Here is a 24,584-nt window from a genome sequence, read left to right as displayed (position 1 = left end):
GATTGAGCCTTAATTAACTCTCGGTAAGTATTTATACCTTCTTAAAAAACCCACTTCTGACAGGATTGGGGTGTTAAAATGCCCTTTGCTCTGCAAATAAACTCAGCAGACTGTACTTTTGAATATATATAAGTAGGATTTTGCTGCTGATCTCCTAAAGATCTTTCCATGTTCTGGACATCTTTTTTCTGTCTCTCTGACAAATCATCTTAAATATTAATTTAAATTCTAGACAACATTGCTTGGGCTCAGAAGAGGCAGGTGCCTCCAAAATACATTGGAACTCTTGATTTAGAAACAAAACTAATTGAACTTTATGCTCTGAATGCCACCTTTTGACATCTTTGCTCTTTTCCCTTCTGAGACTTCCTCAAAGTCCAATTTTATTCGCTTTAAAAAAAAGACCAGATGTACACATCTACAGGGAAAAAGAACTCGTTGAGAGTACAAGGCACAATGATCGGAATCATGCAAATGAAAGAGAATGTCTAATCCTGAGCTTTAAAAATAAATAAATGATGTATCGGTTCCTACTGAGCTCACTCTTACAGTTTTATATCTTTAGTTCTATCTCTTTAGTTCTAACTTTGTGATACAGGAGGAATAGAAATAAGTGAGACAATTAATGTCTAATACATTGCAAATGAGCTGAAAATTGCTAGGGTTTAAATGTCACCCATCGTTTCTTGAGAGTAAGCATGAACTATCTAGATGATTAGCAACTAGATGCACTTGTCACTTTTTATGGCTTTATCTGTGTTCTCTCTCTCTTTCTCTCTTTCTCTCTCTCTCTCTCTCTCTGTCTGTCTGCTTCTCCATTCATGCTCATCGCTCATTCTTTTGTCTAATGCAGATTTTAAGCCTTTATTATCTGTCTGTTCTGGTTAATCTTGTATGACTAAGTGATACGTTGACAACATAACAATGTTAACAATTATGATGCTGTGTTTAATAATACATAAACATGTCCTATTTTTCCCCTCCTAAATATTTAAAGGAACTTGATTGTTTCAAACTTCTGTGTCTATAAATTTACTGCTCACTGAACAGCTGAATGCAGTGGCGTAGCATGGGGGGTGCAGGGGGTGCTGGCCGCACCAGGCGCAACATCTGGGGGTTAGGGTTAGGGGGCGCAAATCCACAGGTTTGGGGGCGCAAATCCATGGGTTAGGGGGCGCAAATTACTTGCCTTGCCCCGGGTGCTGACAACCCACACTACGCCACTGGCTGAACTGGCCTTTCCGGCAAACTCTCAGAGAAGATACTTGGCAATTACGAAATAAAAAAAAAAAAAATGCCAGCAATTAAGTCGGTAGGTCACCAATGAGAGGGTAGTGCTGGAGTAGATTTCCTTTATTGCTTTGATATCTAGATGTCTACCCTGCCTTAATCGAGACCACTCAAGTATAGAACCTTTTGGGTTTGGTGCAGAGGCTAAGGAGATACTACTAGATGAGGGGCAATTCCATTTTTTGTTTGTGTAGCCCAGTGCATGATGTTGTCAGGAGTTCAGCCTACACTCGAGTAGGACCCTGGTAGAGAGACATGCCCAACTGGCATGTTCCCTCCCTCCTGGTTGATTGTTCAGGAGCTTCATAAGCTTTCTTCAGCCCAAACATCACAGCAACCGATGCCAACCGACACTGGCACACTTAGTAGTAGTAGTAGTAGTAGTAGTAATAATAATAATAATAATAATAATAATAATAATAATATTAATAATAATTTATTATTTGTACCCCGCCCATCTGGCTGGGTTTCCCCAGCCACTCTGGGCGGCTTCCAACAAAGATGAAAAATACACTAAAATGTCACATACTAAAAACTTCCCTGAACAGGGCTGCCTTAAGATGTCTTCTGAATGTCAGGTAGTTGTTTATCGCTTTGACATCTGATGAGAGGGCGTTCCACAGGGCGGGCGCCACTACCGAGAAGGCCCTCTGCCTGGTTCCCTGTAACTTGGCCTCTCGCAGTGAGGGAACCGCCAGAAGACCCTCGGAGCTGGACCTCAGTGTCCGGGTAGAATGATGGGGGTGGAGACGCTCCTTCAGATATACTGGACCAAGGCCGTTTAGGGCTTTAAAGGTCAGCACCAACACTTTGAATTGTGCTAGGAAACGTACTGGGAGCCAATGTAGGTCTTTCAAGACCGGTGTTATATGGTCTCGGCGGCTGCTCCCAGTCACCAGTCTAGCTGCCGCAGAGGGATCTGCAGAGTCTGCACAGTTCGTGTGACAGACCTTAGCAACTCAGCATTTTGGCTAATCTACTTTATTTACATATAAACACACACGGAGCACTGCAACATGGCTCCCTCTCTCTCTAGCGTCAGACAGCAAAGAGGAAAAAACAAAGGACAATAGTCCCACTTCATGGAACACAGTAAAACAAACATCCTGTCTCCGTCACTTGCCACTCTGTGGAGTCAAAACATATACCATCATGTAAAAGACAAAAATCCCATGACTGCAATCATGGAGTAGGAATTCTAAGATGGTAGATGAGTCCATAGCAAAAAGGAAGTTCACTTTCTTTTCATATCTTGCACATCAAAGCAGTTTTACTTATCTGTTTTACAATGGGTGGTTAACTGTACTGTTTGTAAAATACGTTGATACTGTTGAGGAACCCCTAGAAGGACTGTTACTAATCTTTTGAAATTTACATTATGTTTTCTTTCTTTAGGAAGTATTTTGGAGAAAAAATTGGAATGTATTTTGCCTGGCTGGGCTTATACACAGAGTTCCTTATTCCCTCTTCGGTAGTTGGAATCATTGTGTTCCTGTATGGATGCTTAACCATTGAAAGTGACGTTCCTAGGTAAGATTGCACATCCACAATGTGGTTTGATATCTAAGATGATGTGCTGCTCAGGTGCATTGTCGATGACTTTGTGCTGCAAGGCATCCATTTACAGAGCTGGTGTAATGGTTCTAGGGGTTGCTCGTGCGTAAGTTGCCGTTACTCCTGGCTTGGTTGCCTGGTTGAACCCTTCTTCTCTGGACAGCCTCAAGTTCCGTGGCTGCCTCAGTCGCTGGGCGTTTCTTGAACCTCTTTCAGCATAGAAGCTGTTTGACGCCCAGTCTCCTCCTACTCTGCCTGCGCGGAAGTCGTCTGCGCAGGGAGGGTGTGGGCAGCAGAGTACCCGTGCCCTCTCCGCTGGTCTCCGGCGAGGAGTCCTGGAGCCACCTCTCCGATTCCCCCATCTGCCCCCCTTCTCCACTGGTGTTACGCTGATTTCCTTCCCCAGCGGATGGGCTACCTCTCTCCCTACTGGGACCCTCTCCGGCATCCCTCTGGAGCCTCCTCTCCGCCTCCAGCTCCGATGGCAGTTCCCTGACAGCTGGTAAGCTGAAAAAGAATGAGGATGAGATTTTTTTTACTCCTCCAGTTTCTGCTTGTCTGTCCTCCATTCGTTAAAAGTACATTGCCCTGCTTGCTACCATACAAGCATCTGCCCAGCACCTTCCATTGGTATGTTTTTAATAGGTATTAAAAACTTTCTGTTCTGGCATTCTCAAATATATCTCCATCCTCTGCCTTTCCCCCCCTTACTCCCCTGTCTTCATATGCCTAATCTCTGAGGGCCAAACTACCAATTAGCTTCAGTCATGTGTATTGGTTTGCTTCCACATTGACTTCTCCTTCTCCACCCCAACAAATGCAACCATATCGGCTGCAATCGGTAGTGGAAGATCAGGGAGTGTGTTTGGGTGCTTTTAACAGAGAGAATGTATACATAAGTTGGTGCCATGCCCCTTAGATTGTAAATATGAAGGTAGGATTTGTGACTCTTTATGTCACAAATAATGGGGCACGGGTGGCACTGTGGTCTAAACCACAGAGCCTAGGGCTTGCCAATCAGAAGGTTGGCGGTTCAAATCCCCGTGACGGGATGAGCTCCCGTTGCTCGGTCCCTGCTCCAGCGAACCTAGCAGTTCGAAAGCACGTCAAAGTGCAAGTAGATAAATAGGTACCACTTCGGCGGGAAGGTAAACGGCGTTTCCGTGCGCTGCTCTGGTTCGCCAGAAGTGGCTTAGTCATGCTGGCCACATGACCCGGAAGCTGTACGCTGGCTCCCTTGGCAAATAAAACGAGATGAGTGCTGCAACCCCAGAGTTGTCCGCGACTAGACCTAACGGACAGGGGTCCCTTTACCTTTACCTATGTCACAAATAAAGACGCGGGTGGTGCTGTGGTCTAAGCCACATAGCCTAGGGCTTGCCAATCAGAAGGTCGGTGGTTTGAATACCTGCGACAGGGTGAGCTCCTGTTGTTCGGTCCAAGCTCCTGCCCACCTAACAGTTCCAAAGCACACCCGTGCAAGAAGATAAATAGGTACCGCTCCGGCGGGAAGGTAAACGGCGTTTCCATGCACTGCTCTGGTTTGCCAGAAGCAGCTTAGTCATGCTGGCCACATGACCTGGAAGCTGTCTGCGGACAAATACCTGCTCCCTCGGCCTATAGAGCAAGATGAGCGCCGCAACCCCAGAGTCATCTGCGACTGGACCTAATTTTCTGGGGTACCTTTACCTTTACTTTATGTTCTGTGAACAATGCCTAGCTACTGTAAGCCAAAATGATTGTGATCACAATTATTACTATTAAATAAATATTGCAGTGATTTTGCATTCTTCGTTAAAGACAAGCAAACATATCAGAAGCTGTGCAGTTTCCCAGTTACACTATCAATGTGACTTCTGTTCTGTCCATTAACTCCATACAGTGGTGCCTCGCAAGACGAAATTAATTCATTCCGCAAGTCTCTTCGTCTAGCAGTTTTTTCGTCTTGCGAAGCAACCCTATTAGCGGCTTAGCGCTATTAGCGGTTTAGCGGCTATTAGCGGCTATTAGCGGCTATTAGCGGCTATTAGCAACTATTAAAGGCTTAAGGGATTAGCGGATTAGCTGCTAAAAGGCTATTAGCGGTTTAGCGGCTTAGAAAAAGGGGGTGGTGGCGAAAAAAAATCTCAAGACTTGCAAGACATTTTCGTCTTGCGAAGCAAGCCCATAGAGAAATTCGTCCTGCGAAGTGCATCGAAAAACGGAAAACCCTTTCGTCTAGCAGGTTTTCCATCTTGCGAGGCATTCGTCTTGCGGGGTACCACTGTATTATACATTCTGAAACTGTGCTATCATTGGGTGAGGTGTACTGAAAGTAACATTACTGTGAGTACAAAAAAGGTCCCACCTTTCCAACAAGAATGTAATTTCCTTGTCCTACAAAAATACTCTCTTATAATATCTAAAGTGGTGGAGTTTATGGCAAAACTGTATCTTTAGCACCCTCTGCTGTCTCTCTGCCATAAGAATGTGATTTTTGTATTTTAAAAGAGGGGTGATGAACTTTGGCCCTCCAGGTGTGGCCAAACTAGGTATATTGAGAGTTGTCATTCCAAGGCTTCCCCACCCTGTTTTAAAAGGTTCAATGCTAATTTTACGTTTTAAGGAGAAACCTGCTTTCATGCTCACAGTATTTCAGCTGCTCACGCTGTGTCAGTCTCTTTGTATTTTGCTGAGCTTCTTGTAAGTCCTGCTCAGAGAAATTGAATATCACTGGTAGATTTCTGATAGCTCAGAATGCAAAGGTCATGTTTTTCCATGGATGCAAATGGCTTCTTGGTGCAGGATGTTCTGAACGGGAAAAACAATTCAGAGAAAGGGCTGAGGATATTTGTGAAAAGAAGCAATAGAAACTAAGTTTGAGGTGGCAAATAGGACAATCGGCTGAGAGGAAGTGGAGAAGCAGAGAGGGCTTGTAGGCTTTTTAAAGGAACAGCATCTCTTTCTCTGGGATTAAGCTGTGCCTTCACCTATTGTAATGGTTCTAGGGGTTGCTCGTGCGTAAGCTAGTCCCAACGCCTGGCTGGGTTGTCTCAATCGCTGGCAGAATCCGTCAGTGGGCGTTTCTTAAACTTCTTCCAGCAAAGAAGTTCTTTGACGCCAAATCTCCTCCTACTCTCCCTGCGTGGAAGCCTTCTGCGCAAGGAGGGAGTGGGCAGCAGAGGACCCGTGCTCTCCCCGCTGGTCCCCCGCGAGGAGTCTTGGAGCCACCTCGCCGATTCCCCCATCTGCCCCCCTTCTCCACTGGAGCTACGCTGATTCTCTCCCCCAGAAGATGGGCTGCCCCTCCCACTCCCGGGACGCTCTCTGGGATCCCTTCGGAGCTTGCTCTCTCCCTCGGACACTGATGGCAGTTCCCTGACACCTATGTCTACCCTTTTATATTTGCAAATAAACTCCAATATTCTTGAAATATCAAAATGACCTCCTTCCAATGGAAACTGCACCTAGGTAAGCATCCCACCTAGAACACATCACTCAGAGACGTAAGGTGTGCATAACAGTCCTATTACGGCCAAAGTGAGTGTTCATTAGAGTGGGAAGAAATAAATGATAGACAAAGGAAAAGTGCTTAGCCCTTTCCCTGCCCGTCGCTTCTTCTCCACACTAAATAATAATAATAATAATAATAATAATAATAACAATAATAAAATTTATTTATATCCCGCCCTCCCCAGCCGAAGCTGGGCTTAGGGCGGCTAACAACAATAAAATAGTTATTTTATAAAAATAACTATTTTATTGTAAAATTAATTCAAATCAAATTGATGGCAACCATTGGGCTGGAGTTCTGTGAAGATTGCCAAAGGAGGGAGTCAGGCTGTGCCCTGGCCAAAGGCCTGGTGGAACAGCTCTGTCTTGCAGGCCCCTAATTGCACCCCCGCAAGAGATGGGAGTTGCCCCCCCCCAATCCCATATCGTCCCATCCCAGCCAAAGGACCTCTGTCTTCGAAGGATTTAACTTCAACCGGCTCCCACGTAACCATCCAGCCACAGCTTCCAAACATCTGGTCAGTGTGTCCAGGGCCGAGTCAGGATGGCCATCCATCAACAGATTGAGTTGGGTGTCATCAGCATACTGATGGCAACCCAGCCCAAAACTCCGGACAAGCTGTTTTTCTTCCACCTGCAGCAACCACTTGGATGGAAGAAATGACTGGGGAGGGGAGGGGAGGAGGAGGGCAAGGAAAATGGTGAGTAGGGGAAGGCTCAAGCCACCTTCTCCTGCGTATTTCTTGGTGCCACTAAATAGCACCCTCCTCTTACCATTTTGTCAAGTTCCCACATCTAGAGGAGGATGCTATTTCAATTTCATTTGGCATTAAGCCCGAAGAAATGCTTCTTAGTGGTTTTTTAAATTTTTATTGCCTTACTGGAGCCATTTTTCATTCTCTTTTTGTAATTAAATTGTATTGATTGATTCTGCAAAGAAGTGGGTAAGATCTTAATTACCTTTTGTTCCTCCTGCCGTTTGTCGTAGTTTTCATTTGTAAGTCACTAGAAATATTTTTTTTAAATAGAAACATAGATAAATAAGAAGGAAAACAACCAATGAATTTAAATAAATACTCCCTTCTCTTAGCCACCATCTGGATGTCTGAACTTCTGCCATTCTGTTCTCACTGAATGAAAGTCTGTGACTGTTCCGTAGCAGAAAGCAACTTCCCTCACAGATAACATGTTATTCTAATCTTTTGGATTTTGCTCTTCATAGCAAGGAGATGTGCGACCAGCGTAATGCCTTCACCATGTGCCCTCTATGTGACAAGACATGTGACTACTGGAACCTTAGTAGCGCTTGTGGCACAGCACGCGCCAGCCACTTATTTGACAACCCCGCCACCGTCTTTTTCTCCGTTTTCATGGCACTTTGGGGTAAGTCTTGCTTTCAATGTTATATGCCTCAATTAGATAGGGCAACATTCATAAGATGATGCTAAATGATGGGTTCGTTCCAGGTTTACAGAACACCACAAAAGTAGTACCAATAAGGGCCTGTTGGTAGGTTAAGAGGCAAACATGTAAAGGGGTTAATTGGTGTCTTAACTGGTATGGGGAAATTATAGAATCATAGAAGTGTGGACTTGATTAGATTTGTTATTGATGTAGTCTTGGTTTGGTTTATTGGGTTGTACCAGCAGAAGTGCGGGAACTGTTGTTAGAATCCCCCGCTCAATTAGCTCTAACAAGACAAGCATATTAACCTTGATGCCAGATTTTCTTAAGCAGTCCAAGCGCTGAAAAAAAAAATCATTAGTCTGGGCATTAATGAGACAATGGTCTCAGAGGTAGCCATACAAATCTGCAAGTCTTTCTCGCTCTGCCCTATCATTTCATTTGGCTGTGGACTGAGCCTGTGGATTAGGGGTAGAGCTTGTGTTGAACTGCATGTTGTTATGATCTGCATGTGTAATACAGTGGTACCTTGGGTTACAGACGCTTCAGGTTACAGACTCCGCTAACCCAGAAATAGTTCCTTGGGTTAAGAACTTTGCTTCAGGATGAGAACAGAAATCATGTGGCGGCGGCGGCGCAGCAGCAGGTGGCCCCATTAGCTAAAGTTGTGCTTCAGGTTAAGAACAGTTTCAGGTTAAGAATGGACCTCCGGAACGAATTAAGTACGTAACCAGAGGTACCACTGTATAAGAACTTTCACATACTAGTGCTGGATCAGGAGACCAGTTACCCAGCTGTTCTTGGCACTGGCGGAGGAAGAGGCATGCAGGGGGGGAGCACACCGCCCCCGGCAGCACGATCCCAGTGGAGTGCCATTGCAGCTGCTCCCCTGCCCGTGCTGGACACCACGCCCCTACGGGTGGCACACCACGCCCCCAGGACATGCGCCTCGCCCCCACCTGCTCTCCGCCCCGGAGCATGAAGATCTGCCGCTGGTTCTTGGTTGGAGGAGATTTGCCAACCTTCTCTTTGTTGGTTATGGTCATTAATGCTCTTTAAGGATGCAAGATTCAATGACTCTTGGGCAGGGCCAGTGGTGTTAGCCCTTAGGGTATCTTCAGTAGCTATATGGCTAGTTACCACTGGATGGCAGTGGTCTTTTGTAGGAGAGGCGGGGCTGTTTCTTTATTGCTCTGCTTCCTCTCCTGGGCTCTAGTTAGCACCATGGTGGATTTATTGCACGTTCATAGAGTTGTAGACTTGGAAGACCAACCCTCTGCAATTCAATGAAGGCATCCATGGTAATTGGCCACCCAACCTCTGCTTAAAAACCTTCAAGGAAGGAGAATCCACTGCCTTCCTAGGGAGTCCGTTCTACTCTTGAACAGCTCCTACTGCCAGAAGGTTCTTCCTGGAATCTCCTTACTTCCACTTAACAGGATCCAGCTATGCGGCTCACCCTGGTTTCCTTGCATCTGTGCACAGGGATGTACGTGGAAGCATGGCAGCTGCCACTGAGTTCTGTAAGGCAAAGTAAATCACACAGTGGGAAGGACCAGTGTGTAGTGGTTAAGAGCGGTGGACTCGTAATCTGGTGAACTGGGTTCGCGTCTCCGCTCCTCCACATGCAGCTGCTGGGTGACCTTGGGCCAGTCACACTTCTTTGAAGTCTCTCAGCCCCACTCACCTCACAGAGTGTTTGTTGTGGGGGAGGAAGAGAAAGGAGAATGTTAGCCGCTTTGAGACTCCTTAAAGGGAGTGAAAGGCGGGAAATCAAATCCAAACTCTTCTTCTTCTTCTTCTCCTCACACCCTGGGCCCTGGAGTCAGCAGGCTCAGTGGGCAAATTAATCCCTCAGTCCCAGTGGTGTTCTGGTGGTTGCCGTTCCCTCCTGTTATGTTGGGCTCCCACTGGTGGGTGGGTGGGCACCTACGGTGGGCAGGGTTATTTATTTATTCATTTATTACCCACTCTTCACCCTAAGGTCCCGGGTAAGGGAACAACAATTTAAAATACAGCATTAAAAACAGTTTTTGAAAGTACAGAAAATGCCATCTGAGAAAATAGGGTGGGTCTTGAAAATACAGACTTTCAAGTGTCAAGCACTAGAGATGCATCTTCAGCATAATAGATTTCCTGCATGGGCTCTATGATTTTTCCAGGGGTCTTTGCAAAATAAACCACCCAGACACAACTTGTCATAGCAATACTATTTGCTAATAGAGTGTGATAGCATAGCTGTTGTTTAGTCGTTCAGTCGTGTCCGACTCTTCGTGACCCCATGGACCAGAGCACGCCAGGCACCTCTGTCCTCCACCGCCACCCGCAGTTTGGTCAGATTCATGTTTGTAGCTTCGAGAACACTGTCTAACCATCTCGTCCTCTGTCGTCCCCTTCTCCTTGTGCCCTCCATCTTTCCCAACATCAGGGTCTTTTCCAGTGAGTCTTCTCTTCTCATGAGGTGGCCAAAGTATTGGAGCCTCAGCTTCACGATCTGTCCTTCCAGTGAGCACTCAGGGCTGATTTCCTTAAGAATGGATGCGTTTGATCTTCTTGCAGTCCATGGGACTCTCAAGAGTCTCCTCCAGCAATGGCCTATAGCATAGCTATAGGCCATTAAAAAAAAATACAATTGTTCAGTTTTTCCTATACCCACCCAAATCAGACTGGCAGAATAAATTAAGAGAGTATGTTGAATTAGCAAGAATATCAGCAAGGCTATGAGATGTTACAGGTGAAAAATTTACCAGAGAGGGGGATATTTACAGAGTTTATGTAAAAGAACATTGTCAAAATATTAATCCGTTGGCTGGCCTTGATTGAATTTCTGCATGTAATAGGTCAACTTTATAAATTTAAAGTAATTGGAATAACGAGGAGAAAATAAAGCCAAGTGTGTAATTAAAGTATTCGGTTTGGGAACATAATGGGAGGATCAGAGGTCATTTCAAATTCATTACAAAATGATGTACAAAACAGGTATCAATTAAGGAATGAACGTTTGTTTATTTTTATTATTTCTTTAGCACCTGTTTAATATTTTTTTATATAGCTTTAAAACCAATCAAGCATTTTTAAAAACAAAAAACAAACAAACCTTGTTATATGTGGACTAATATACAGACATTTTCAGATATTTGGGCATTGGATATTGCACATGTGTAGCTAGTGGACATGATTAGGGTGGTGAAGGACTGTTCTACCTGTTGTCACCCTGGTGAGGTGGGTGCAGACCCACAACCGTGCAAGTGAATAGTCCTGGTCTCCTTTTCTCTAGTTACCAGTCCTGACATTTTAGAAAGACTCCCTTGACTGCAATAAGGCCAATAGGTTATCATTCATGATGACCGTACAGACTAATATTCAGTAATTTGAAGTTGGATTATGATAAATGCTACTCAAATTATTAATGTTAGGATTTCAAGACCGAATGAGATCTGGTGTTCTATTCAAGGTATGGGAAAATATAACCTCTGGAAAGCGTGTTATAAGTTTTCTCTCAATTATATGCAGTGTTAAAATTTTAAGGTCATGCAATGAAACTGTTTGGCAACAGGTTCAAATCAGGCAAAAAGTAGTGCTTCATTTTAGAAAATTTCCCTGCACTGCTGATTATACTTTTCTAGGCGACATTCTAGACTGCTCACGCTCTGATTTGCTGCATATCTATATTAGGAGGGTTTGAATATTCAGCATACTGGTAATCAGAATAATCAATTTTGACTCTGAAGCCCTCTTCTGATTAAAATTGGATTTTCTTTCTCAGCCACCATGTTCCTTGAAAACTGGAAGCGTTTGCAGATGAGACTAAGTTATTTCTGGGACCTAACTGGCTTGGAGGAGGAAGAAGTAAGGGTTTTTTTATTATTACTTTTTTAAGTAGTCAAAATAGTTTACAATAAAAAAAACATCAAGTGGAGACTTGCTATTATAAATCCGTAGGGTTTTGCTGGATATGACATTGGGACAAAAAGAGGTTCAATCTAAAGTAAAATAAAGGTAAAGGACCCTGGACGGTTAAGTCCAGCCAAAGGTGACTATGGGGTGCAGTGCTCATCTCGCTTCAGGCCGAGGGAGTCAGCGTTTGTCCACAGACAGCTTTCCAGGTCATGTGGCCAGCAGGACTAAACCACTTCTGGCGCAACAGGACACCGTTACGGAAACCAGAGCAGCACACAGAAACACCATTTACCTTCCCGCTGCAGTGGTACCTATTTATCTACTTGCACTGGCATGCTTTCGAACTGCTAGGTTGGCAGGAGCTGGGACAGAGCAGTGGGAGCTCATCCCATTGCAGGGATTCGAACCGCCGACCTTCTGATCAGCAAGCCCAAGCGACCACAGTGCCACCTGTGTTTACCTTACCTCAGCCTAGAATGAGATGATTGCTGTCACAGGAACAGAGAGATATATTAAGAGTGGATACTGGGATATATTCAGTCCCAAATAAAGTTGGATTTAGTGGGAACCATCCAGCCATGCGTTTGTTTAGTAATATAATATTAATAGCAAGCATAACATGGCACTGAGATTTTAAGTTTTCTTTAAACAACTTCCGTTTCTGTTATATGCTGTTGGTGGGAAATTGTTTCATAGGAAAAAGAGGTAAATCACTCAAGCCTTTTCAGCTGAGTTTATCTTTGGACTATAGTAACTCTGTCTAGAATAATATTTGGAGGAAGCTGCCCAGTTATCATGCAATGAAAATCTTAACGTTTTCTTGTATCCGTCCCTGGTTTATCACTGACCTATATTCCCTCATTCTACCTTTTCAATATGCTTTTTTAAGAAGGGTTAACATGATTTGCAGCCTTCTAGATTTCAACCCCCTTTTCCCTTTGTTTCTAGTAGCTACATGTCAGAATGAGAGGTGGACGATGTAGATGAATTCTAAGATTCTGCAGATGTTGAGTGGTGAGGGAGACAGGGGAAGGGTCAGAAAGTTAATAAATCATATAAATGTGAAGATTGAAAGGATAGGAAACATGGTTAGCCTTAATCACAAAATTAGAAAGATTACTGGAAAGAAGAAAAAGAAATAACTTGAGATTGACACAGTGAACTACCATTAGGGCAACTGAGATGCATGAGAAAATGAAGGGAATCAGAACTGAACATTAAGAGCAGGGATAAAAAGACTCCTGCATTAGCTCTGTTTCTGTCTTGGATGTTAGTCACTGATGGAATTCTGTTTCTCAGTATTTTATTTTTGCTGTGTGTTTAAGTTACTGGATTTACAACAGTTCAGAACCCAGTATAATTATGATCGTTGTTTAAGATAGGGAAGGCTGTTTGATGTAGGAAAATTCTCCAGTCTCCAGATCATGGTTGAACCTTCAATCTATCCAACTGGTAATTATATGTAGGGGGAAAGTATATTGTTTCAAACAGAAAACATATCAATGGATGTCAGAACTGTTAAAAAACAAAACAGATATCCAAGTTGTTTTAAAATTCCCATAGGTAACTTCCATATTGTAAACAGTATATTTGAGTCTATTCCTTGGTCACAGAAAAGTCCTATTGACGTCAACAAGGCATTTGCATAAGTACAAAATTCAGGATTTTGCTTTTTGTTTCCAAGATGGGAAGTCTCAGTTTTCATTTGGAGCAATTATTTGGTCTTTAGCTTGGCTCACATGGTTTTCAATAAGTGTTTGGCAGCTGGACTGGCTTGCTTCCAGCATTAGTGGATGTCTGTGATGTGGATATATATATATCTTCTCCGTACATGGATATTTAGACTTCCTCAACACATCAGAGTCATTTACAATATTGTTCTAAGTCAAACCGCCTTCCCTCTCTTAAACAAAGATCTTAATTCCACTGGCTTCTCCACCGGTGTGACTCCAGTAATTTCAGCTAAACCACACTGGTGAAAATAAGTTCAGAATTAAACCCAAAGATCAGAAACTTGTAAGCTTAAAGCTGTCTTTGGGTGTTTTTCATTTGAGTTAAATCAACAAAGGGGAACAAGGATCATTGCACTACCTATGTCCCTTTTGCTGATCTCCCCAGACTTCAAAGTTGGAAATTTTCTCTGCTCATGGAGTCTCCACATAAGTTTCAGAAACCTGATTCTCCAGGTTTTGTAACACAAATGAGGAGACACAATGAGCATTCTAGGTGACCAAAATGGTAGCAGGGCAGAGATAGTGTATTCATCTGTATTCACCCCACTTTCAAGTATCCTTATTACTCTATAGACCAGGGGTCAGCAAACTTTTTCAGCAGGGGGCTGGTCCACTGTCCCTCAGACCTTGTAGGGGGCCAGACTATATTTTTTGGGAGGGAATGAACGAATTCCTATGCCCCACAAATAACCCAGAGATGCATTTTAAATAAAAGCACACATTCTACTTATCTAAAAACACTCCAATTCCTGGACTCTCCATGGGCTGGATTGCGAAGGCAATTGGGCCACATCCGGCCCCCAGGCCTTAGTTTGCCTGCCCATGCTATAGACGAGCAACAGAAGACAACTAAACTCTCTGGTTGTGACCTATAGACCAAAACGATACACACAAAGAGTGGGTTTTCTTTTTCCCCCCTGACAAAATACTCAGGTGTGAGTGTCATCCATTTGTTCTGGCCATGTTTGCCTGTGCTGGGGAGTCTGAAAAGAAAAAGGTGGGGAAGGAGGAGTGACAAGGATATCTCCACATGCTCAGGCCACTGCTAACTGATGGCCAGGTGGACCTGGCAGGGTCCGGGAGTGCTTCTTTTGCCCGATGCTGGGCTTGATTTTTTTAAAGGGAAGCTAGGGAAGCAAGGAGGGACGCAGGTGGCACTGTGGGTTAAACCACAGAGCTTAGGACTTGCCGATCAGAAGGTCAGCAGTTCGAATCGCCGCGACGGGGTGAGCTCCCATTGACCAGAAAGCTGGTCCACTAAGCCAAGCACGGCCCATGAATAGCCCATCAGTTGCTTGACTTGTCTCCTGTTTTTGCTGCCTGTGTCAGTTTGCACAGTATCGGAGAAAGCGTGTTCTCCTTCATGGAGAGCACGTGTTGCGGTGGGGGCCTCCAGGACACTCCAAAGTTGGAGGGCGGGCTAATTGATCGTTGGCCACTGATGCGATTGGGGCTTCCCTTGTTGTTGGGAAGAAGTTAATGTTGCCATTTATTGATTGACAGCCAGAAATGCTAAAACTCCTTGCATGAGGCTTCCTCTTTTCGCCTGTGCATCGGATTGCCCGTCCTTCCCTCCCTAGAATAGGGTTGTTCGCTTTGACCTTGCTATGCCTGTCATGGGGTCGTCTGCTCTTGGGGCAGGGGCCTGGTAGGAATTTTGTCCATCTGGCTGATTGGCTGGGGCCATTTGGGTTTTGCCTACTGCGTAGCAAATCGTCACAACTTGTAAGGTTTGCGGTTAGGCATTGGTTTATGGTTTGGTTGGCTGAGGGGCATGGATTGGCTGTGCCTGCCCCTCTAATGCTGCTGCTGCAAGGGATTCCGTTAAAGGAATTGGGGGCTAACTATTGCTTGTTTACTCTGTCAAGGGGGCTCGGGCCATAGCAATGAGCTCCTGGTTGCATTTGGGGTGAGGGCAGGTTCCCTGCTCCGCGTAACCCCCAAGTGTATTCCCCCATTCTGACTTTTGCATCGTGCGGAATGTCAGTCTGTCCCCCATGGTGGAGGCAGATAGTCTCAACCAATGCCAACGCAACCACTCACAAATTTGTATTTTAACAAAAATCTTAAACAAAAATTTCTGTGTGATGTGTGAGTTATTTGGGGTGGACCTGGGGACCTCGACACGCAAGTTGTCAGGCAAAGGACACTCGGGCTTCGGCCACCGGCCACAGGAACAAGGTCTGATGTGAAGCTGCACAGCTTCTATTCAAGCAAGAACACCAGAAAGGAAGTATGAGCCTTCCTGAACTGGTTATAAAATCCTGTTTACAACTCACTGCTTTGTTCTGGCACTGTCTGACTGATCTCCCTCATCTCATCCTGTGTGTTGTCATTTTAGTTTGTAAGCCTCAGGACAGGGCTTGTGCCTCATTTTCATTTGTGAATAGTGCCTGCCACTAATACTTTTCTACTTGATGTGAGCTGCTCCGAGAGATAATTGTTTGAGTGAGATTGAAATATAATAAATAAATAAAATATATGTTTGCTGGGCAGGATTTGACTTGGTTCATGAGTTGTGTAGGTCTCATCAATGTATATTCATTTGAAACAGACAACAGGCAAATGCTACATCTTATTTCAAAACCAGTTATAAGGTCCAGTGTGACTATTTTAATTTTGTCTTGTGTTGACTGGCAAATTTCTGCTTTCCAACCAGCTGTAGCATGTCATCATATTCATGTCCAGTTGAAATATTGTGAGATTTCCTTTGATCTGCAGCTCATTAAATGATATAAATATAACATTTCTGGTGTATGGTGGGGTAAACCTTTGGTTGTTTTGTGCTTTTATAATTCTTTAGTGTGAGAGCCTAACATCAGAAAATACTAATGTTAAAATGTTTAAAAACCATTGTTAAGTATTAAGTACTCCCTCATGTCCAAGTGTTGTAGGCTATGCTTTACTTTTTTCCTATGAAGTTGTGACAATTGTTTATTTAGTAAGTATTGCAAGGTGTTGGTTCTAAATGTGTTCTCCCTTCCTCTCCACTGCCAAAAAACGTCCCAAGGAACTAGTAAAGGTTAGACTTCTTTTTCCATTTTGATAACCATATCAGTGTTACAGTGTAACCAGATAAGTGTTTCTTATCTGATTGGTGTGTTTTTTAATTGTGAGCTACTGAATCGTGTATCGATGTGCTTTTATTCCATTTGATTATCTACGAATCTTCTGATGTTAAATTTGCCCCACATTTTTACATTTTTTCTTTAGGAACATCCCAGACCAGAATATGAAACCAAATTGCTACAGAAGAAATCCCAAACCGAAAAATGCAAAAAAGCATGTCAAGATGAGGTATGACATTTCAGTTTTACTGTAAAACAAAATGACTGCCTTGGTTTCTTCCATCTGTCTGTCTGGTTGTTTTAACTGTATTTAGTTTTGAAATTTTTTTTGTGGGTCTTTGGACTGCAATAAAGTTTTGATTTGATTTGATTTTTACTGTATTTTTGCCTTCCATTTCTTTTCAACATGCATGTTATGTTTTTCTTAGGGCCGTAACCTTTAACTGATTAAAGCCTTGATTGAATAAACCGGGTTTTGCTCCAAAAGACAAGTTCTTGCTTATTTTGGGGTGGGTAGGGTAGGGTGCTATTTTGATTTTGTTGTGTTCCTACAATTGAAAATGAAACAGATAGTTTTTCATTGATGAATGGCAGTGTTTTTTTAATGACTGATCCTTAAGTATTAAAAAAAGACTCATTTTCATAAGATACACATTGACTTATATTTATTTCAAGTGAATTGCTTGGTTAACCAACAGCCTTGGACAATTCAGTGTTTCTGCTGCCACTGCCTAGACTCTGCAGAGTGGGACAGTCACTGCCACATCAGCAACCCGGCCATTTATGGTGGCAGTAGGAGAAGGTAGGGGGACAGGCAGATGGAGTCCGATGCCAGCCAGTGTTGGCTGTAAGAGCATCTTGGGATCCAGCAGATTCTAGGCTGGCTTCACTCATTTTGAGACTTTCTGCTGTTAGGGATATCACAGGCGTACCTTCTGGTTTCCCTCATATTCAGGAAGCAGAAGAGGTAGGTCTGTACCAAGAGGAGGTCAGCTGCATAGCCCAGAGCAGGGGTGCCAACTCCTGGGGGACCAGACCTCCCCCGCCCCAAATTTTTAAAGGAATGCCTGGGCTCTTTCCTTAGAGCAAGTTGTTCTGGGCAAGGTGGACCATGAGAGTTTCCATGCGACTGTGGCATTGTCGAGGCAGCTGAAGTTTATTTTTTAGATTTTTTTAAAAAAGTTAATACAGTGGTACCCCGCAAGATGAATACCTCGCAAGACGGAAAACCCGCTAGACGAAAGGGTTTTCCGTTTTTCGATGCACTTCGCAGGACGAATTTCCCTATGGGCTTGCTTCACAAGACAAAAATGTCTTGCGAGTCTTGAGATTTTTTTTCGCTCCCCACCCCCTTTTTCTAAGGCACTAAGCTGCTAATAGCCTTTTAGCAGCTAATCCGCTAATCCCTTAAGCCTTTAATAGCGGCTAATAGCCGCTAATAGCCGCTAAACCGCTAATAGCGCTAATCCGCTAAGCCGCTAATAGGGTTGCTTCGCAAGACGAAAAAACCGCTAGACGAAGAGACTCGCAGAACGAATTAATTTCGTCTTGCGAGGCACCACTGTAGTTAAACAGCTAAATTTAAAAGAGAATTTCTAACTACGATGGCAAAATCACAGCAGCACAGGCACTCCCTTTGACCACCTTACCCAGAATGCCTTTCTTTGAGGAAAGGCACCACAGCCTGTTCTCAGAGTGAGGCAGTGGCACAGTGAGCCAAGCCACAGCATAAGTAGTGGGAAAAAAATGAATGAGTAAGGTGGTGGGTTGGGGAGAGAAGGAGCCAGGGCCATGGTGGTGGCGGAGAAAAGGAGGAAGATGGGATTGCTCTGGAGAACCATAGGAGCTGGGAGGGCAGGCATAGATGGCTCAGTGTCAAGTGAGGAAAATAAGTGGAGGAGTACTTATTTGCCACCCATCCTGACTGAGGCAATTTGCCTCTTCCTAGAGCTTGCCTAGGAATGTGGGTGTCGCTGTGGTCTGAACCACAGAGCCTAGGGCTTGCCGATCAGAAGGTCGGCGGTTCGAAGGTCGAGCTCCCATTGCTCAGTCCCAGCTCCTGCCCACCTAGCAGTTTGAAAGCACGTCAAGTGCAAGTAGATCAATAGGTACCGCTCCAGCGGGAAGGTAAACGGCGTTTCCGTGCGCTGCTCTGGTTCGCCAAAAGCAGGTTTGTCATGCTGGACACATGACCCGGAAGCTGTATGCCGGCTCCCTTGGCCAATAAAGCGAGATGAGAGCCACAACTCCAGAGCCGTCCACACCTGGACCTAACGCTCAGGGGTCCCTTTACCTTTAGAGCTTGCCTGGATGACAGTACATACAAGCTAAACAAGCTATAGGTTAGGGCCCTACTCTGTTGGGGGCCCCAAAAAAAATTAAAGGAAAAGAAATTTGATGTACATTTCCAAAATATAAGATAAAAAAACAAATAAAATAACACCTACATACAGCAACAGTGTTTTGTGTTGTGTCGGCTCCTATGATGTAAGTAATGGCCTGCTAGCCTGCTCCCTAAAATATCACTGGTTTGCTCATTTTTATATACAGTGGTACCTTTGTTCTCAAACTTAATCCATTCCAGAAGTCTGTTCCAAAAGCAAAGCGTTCCAAAACCAAGGCGCACTTTCCCATTGAAAGTAATTTGTTGCTGACAAAGGACAGCTGGGCATATAAAGGGCCTCATCAAATCTAAATCTGGCCCGGCTGGATAGTAAAGCCCAACAGGCTGGTTAGTCCCCTATATCTAACAATTTTCAAGAGAAGCACTAAGTTTCAATGCAACCAGAACTTCTCAAGGGGTTTTCTCCACCCACCCAGTTCATCAAAGTTTACCATACTGAGACAAACCATCTGAATTTCAGCAGAAGCCAAAACAGTTTCAAAGACGTGTTCAGTTTCTTGCAGGAGGGTTTTACACAACCCAACAAAAACCACAGTGCAGTTCATAGTGTCATAAATTAAGATACTATAATGCAGCGTTTCACAACTGCTTTGCAGTAATAATTCTCCATATTCTAGTAATGCGGCTTTCATCCCCAAATGAGCATGACTTTCTCACCAGGCTGAGGTTTCCCCATAAAAGGCAAGGAACTGCAACTGAGCAAAGACTGTAGACGATAATATTAGTTCTTCCATTGCCCAGACTATCATGGTGCATTAAAATGTATGCATTGGGATAATTGTTTCCATTAATATCAGTGGCTGTCATGCATGCATAAACCCTGACAGGATAATGAGGATACGGATAAGCTTTCTGTCTTCTACAAAGCGGATGTTTTGTCCGTTTGATAAAGCTGCCAAGTAGGAAAGTTTTAACAATATCCATATTCATCAGAGATTCGCTTTGCACGACGCTTGCTCTGCTTTGTTAAGTGGAGGTTGTTAGGACAGATGTATGCATTGTGTTAACCTTTTGTGTGGGCTTTGCTTTGGTCAAAACTGTGTTTGGGCTTGTTCAATGGTGTAGCTCCCATAGGAAAGCTAGTACCAGAAACTAGTGTTTTCCTTAATTTTCACCAATATCTATTTATATAGATATTCTATATTATATTCTATATTATAAATGTGAAAGAATGAATATAATATAGATATTCATTCTTTCACATTTCCTCTCCTGTAGAGTAGAGCCCGTGTGGTGTAGTGGTTAAGAGTGGTGGACTCGTATACAGGACCGAGGCCGTTTAGTGTTGGGTTGAAATAAACAGACGAGTAACAGGTGCCATACGGGAGGCATCTCTCGAGCAAGTCTCAGAGAGTCCCTTTTATTGAATATTACAGCATTGCCAAGCATTGCCACGTATGTGCTTGTTGCTGATTGGTTGACGCAAGGACAAAGCAAGGGTTGCATATAGGCTGCATATAGGCATTAATTATCAATAGATTAAAGGTTGGGAAAGGAACACAGAGTTAGACAGAGGTTGGGAAAGGAACACAGAGTTGGACAGGTATGAAAACCTCCTTGTTAAACTGTTACTATTGATTGATATTCGCATTCATAGATGTGGTCAACCATGCATTAAGAACACCTTTGTGCTCACAATGGGAATATGTCAACCCAAGCATCCGGCATTTTGGTTTGGTTCTGGTTTTCTCACCATACTTAACTCCATTTTATAAAGGCGTGTTCCACAAAATCAATAATTTATCTCCTGGGGATTATGTTGCAGTTATTAGAGTTTTTTTATTCTGTTGTAGTATTGTTTCTGAGCATGACACATTTTGCCATCGAGGTCTCCATGATGCAGTAAATATTTTATCTGTTAGATTGAAAGTGGGGGAAAGAGCTTGTCAGGAGTGGAACAGATACACAAGGTTGATTTATCACTCTAACAATGCCCTAAAGGTGCTAGTATTTCAAAAGGAAGCTGAAAAGGCTGGAACATTTATAATGAATGCCTAAGGTTAAGCAGCGGAACAAACAGTGAATAATTAAAAATAATTACATGCACCTGAAAACAGATGATGACAAGTTCTTTTTTTGAAAAGTGATCCGAAAAGGCTTCGATGAGCGTCCTCATCATATTGCGTGTGAGTTATTTTATCATTGGGATTCTTCTTTTTCAAAACCCATAATTATTTATTCATAAATATGGAATTATAACATGGTAAACGATGTGTAAGTATAATATTCTTACAAGCATCCACTAGCGTAAGAATTAAAGACAGTCACTGCTTCAGATGGCTTTAAAGGTGATTAGATCAGTGGTTCCCAACTTTTTTGGGCCCACCTAAGCAGCTCTAAAACCCTGATGCCCGCCCCCCCCCCGCCGTGACATATAATTCTTATTATTCAAAAAGTGAGCTCCTGTTCACTTGGAGGAAGCCTAAAAGGCCATGCACGTGGTCTAAACAAGCTTCCAAATTGCGCCCCCCCCCAAAATCCAATTGTGGGGAACCACGGGATTAGATTAAATACATAGATAGAACTGATACAGGATGCGGGTGGCACTGTGGGTTAAACCACAGAGCCTAGGACTTGCTGATCAGAAGGTTGGCGGTTCGAATCCCCGCGACGGGGTGAGCTCCCGTTGCTCGGTCCCTGCTCCTGCCAACCTAGCAGTTCAAAAGCACATCAAAGTGCAAGTAGATAAATAGGTACCACTCCAGCGTTTCTGTGCGCTGCTCTGGTTCACCAGAAGCAGCTTAGTCACGCTGGCCACATGACCCGGAAGCTGTACACCGGCTCCCTCCGCCAATAAAGTGAGATGAGCGCCGCAACCCCAGAGTCGGTCCCGACTGGACCTAATGATCAGGGATCCCCTTTACCTTAGAACTGATACAGTCCATTGTTGAGAAGTAGACCTGTGCCTACCAATTGCTGAGCAGCAAATCGTGCAGGAGGGCTCTTGTCCTCAATTGTTTCCTTCACGTCTGCCTGTGGGCATCCAGCTGGCTACTGTTAGCTACAGGATGCTGCCTAATGAGCCTTTGGTCTGATCCTGCAGGGTTCTTCTACTTCACATATCCTAAAATAGTGTATCCTAACATTTAATGATTTCCTCCCCCTTGAGGACTACAGTGGAACCTCGGGTTGTGAACGTGATCCATACGGGAGGCACGTTCGCAACCCGCAGCGCCACATCTGCGCACGTGAGGGTCACGATTCACCGCTTTTGAGCATGCGCAAAGAGCAATTTAGTGCTTTTGCGCATGCGCGAGCATGAGCACCAAAACCCGGAAGTAACCCGTTCCAGTCCTTCTGGGTCCGGCATGGTACACAACCCCAAAACGTGTAACCTGAAGCGTCTGTAACCCGATGTATTTTTAATCTTTGTTGAAAGCCGCCCAGAGTGGTATAGTATAGTATAGTACAGATACTATATTATTATTATTATTATTATTATTATTATTATTATTATTATTATTATTATTATTTTACCTTCCCTTGGATCAGGGATGGAAAGCAAGGGATACTCTTCTCCCAGACCTTACCTTTGTATTAAAGTTGTGTGTTCAGTAAAGTCTAGTTCTAGGAGTCTAGGAGTCTAGTTCAATAAAGTAGTTCATTTTTATTTATTTGTTTTGCATATTTTCTGTACCGTAACACTTGGCTTCCTTGGCTTTCCTGAATTAGAACATCAGGATTGGGGGTAGAATTTTTAAAGCATTATTGCATTTGAGTGTCCAGGCTCCATTCAGCGTAAACTGAAGCTCGGTGTGAACATGGTCAGATGTCCTGAGGTAAATTCTGAAGGCAACCTGTTGTCTTCAGAGCAGCAAGTGCTCCATTGGCTTAGGCTAGTAAGAAAACCCAATGCAGCGCTCACCCACACTTCCATTTGGTCCGTGTTTCTAGGCAAAAGTCCAGGCTTCCCAGATCTCTGTCCGAGACCTTTTTTTTTTCTTTCCTCCAGCAAGAAAAGCCCCACTCTTTACTGCTGAATCAGAGCAAATGACAGCCTGCGGCAAACTCAAATTGCCGTTTGCTCCAGTAAAGATCGGGTTTTCCTGGGGAAAGTGGCTGGACCAAAAAAAAAAATGTGCTAGGACACAGAAAGTGCAGACCTGGGCCTAGAAAATGGAGGGCCACACGTTCATGAGGTGTTTTGAGAGCTTTGAGACATTAACTTTCCCCCTTTGTTTTACATGAAAGTGTATTCTCATTAATAGAGAGCATGTGTTATGGTGGGGTCTGGAAGGCCACCCCTCTGTTGCTGGGCAGGTTAGTTTGGATGACCATCTCCAGTGATTTCGCAGTTGGGTTCTTGGGCAAATTTTGGTGTTGACATTTAGGGGGTTGGACCAAAGGTTATAAAATGAAGTCACCCAGCTCTGACTAGGCACTTTTGCTGTGTGCATCAGATCACCCGCCCACCCACCCACCCTAATTTTAGGAATCTTGGTTGACCTTGCTATGCCTGTCATGGGGTCATCTGCTTTTGGGGCAGGGGCCTGGTAGGAATTTTGTCCACTTGGCTGATTGGCTGGTGCCATTTGGTTTTGGCCTACTGCGTAGCAAATCGTCACAACTTATAAGGTTGCGGTTAGGCATTGGTTAAAAAATTGGTTGGTGGAGGGACATGGATTGGCAGTGCCTGCCCCTCCAATGCTGCTGTGGAAAGGGAATTCCGTTAAAGGAATCCAGGGGCTTGCCATTCTTTCGTCTGTACCCCTGAAGGGGGCTTAGGGCCGTGCAAGCCCCAGGTAGCATGGGGGGAGGGTTGAGGGTCTGGTGCCTGGCTCCATGCTCTCCCCAATATTGTTTTCCCTTACTGGCTTTCGCTGGAATCCGGAAGTCAGTTCTGTCCCTGGGCGTGGAGACAGATAGTCATAACCAATGCCTAAGCAACCACTCACATTTATGTATTTTAATAAAGTTGTGGCCAAAATTATGCCAAAAACCTTAAACAAAAATTATGTGTGAAGTGTGAATCATTTGGGGGTGGATTGGAGGACCTTGACATGCAATTAGCTCCTTGAGTTGCTACAGACATAGCTGACATACTGAAATGGAGACAGAAATGTGATGTGATGGTGTACTATTCTTCACAAGGACATTGTACAGTGGCCCTGTGAGGGATGTTGTTATCATGATGAACAACCCCTCAGCGGCATTTCCATCCCTGTTTAAGAATTTGCAGGATTCACGAGAAAATAAATTAGTCCTCAGCCTCACATTGTGCATCTTGATTGACATTTCCAACTTGGAGAAAGTAACTTAACAGACACTAAACTGAGTAATTTTAGAAAGGGATTCAGAAATAGGTTGTTGTTGTTGTTGTTCCCAATGTCTGCTCCAGGAACTCAAGCCAAGGAATGAGAGCTCCGTTCAACTGTAAAATATTTTCCTTGAGAAAAAATGTGGAATCTACCGTCTGGGTTCAATCAGGATTAAGAATTTAGTGTAACGTGGTCACATTCCTCCAGCAGACAGATGGAGAGGGCAGGTAGCCGCAAAGCTAAACGACAGACTTTACCGTAACTCTGATCATCTGCTTGAATGGGCAAGCAAGTGGAGATACTAAGGAGGAGGAGTGCAGAGGGCAGCCAAGTGAATAGCAGTGACTACCTCTTCCCATTGCTAACCATTGTTATACAGTGGTACCTCGGGTTAAGAACTTAATTCGTTCTGGACGTCTGTTCTTAACCTGACACTGTTCTTAACCTGAAGCACCACTTTAGCTAATGGGGCCTCCTGCTG

The 24,584-nt window shown here is 44.0% G+C and overlaps 1 protein-coding gene across 2 annotated transcripts in view; it reads left to right on the top strand.

Moving 5' to 3' along the window:
* The window catches only part of ANO2 (anoctamin 2), a 157,655-nt gene that overhangs the window by 68,729 nt on the left and 64,342 nt on the right, over positions 1–24,584 (top strand). For both annotated transcript variants that reach the window (XM_083440732.1, XM_083440733.1), the window contains 4 exons: positions 2,686–2,820; positions 7,559–7,719; positions 11,507–11,589; positions 16,587–16,670. In XM_083440732.1, coding sequence (XP_083296858.1) covers positions 2,686–2,820; positions 7,559–7,719; positions 11,507–11,589; positions 16,587–16,670 — 463 coding nt within the window. The remainder of the gene's footprint in view (positions 1–2,685; positions 2,821–7,558; positions 7,720–11,506; positions 11,590–16,586; positions 16,671–24,584) is intronic.

Source organism: Podarcis tiliguerta, assembly GCF_965153285.1.
Source record: "Podarcis tiliguerta genome assembly, chromosome: 5".
Lineage (NCBI taxonomy): Eukaryota > Metazoa > Chordata > Lepidosauria > Squamata > Lacertidae > Podarcis > Podarcis tiliguerta.
The sequence above is the reverse complement of the archived record's forward strand: the minus strand, read 5'-3'. Positions and strand labels throughout refer to the sequence as shown.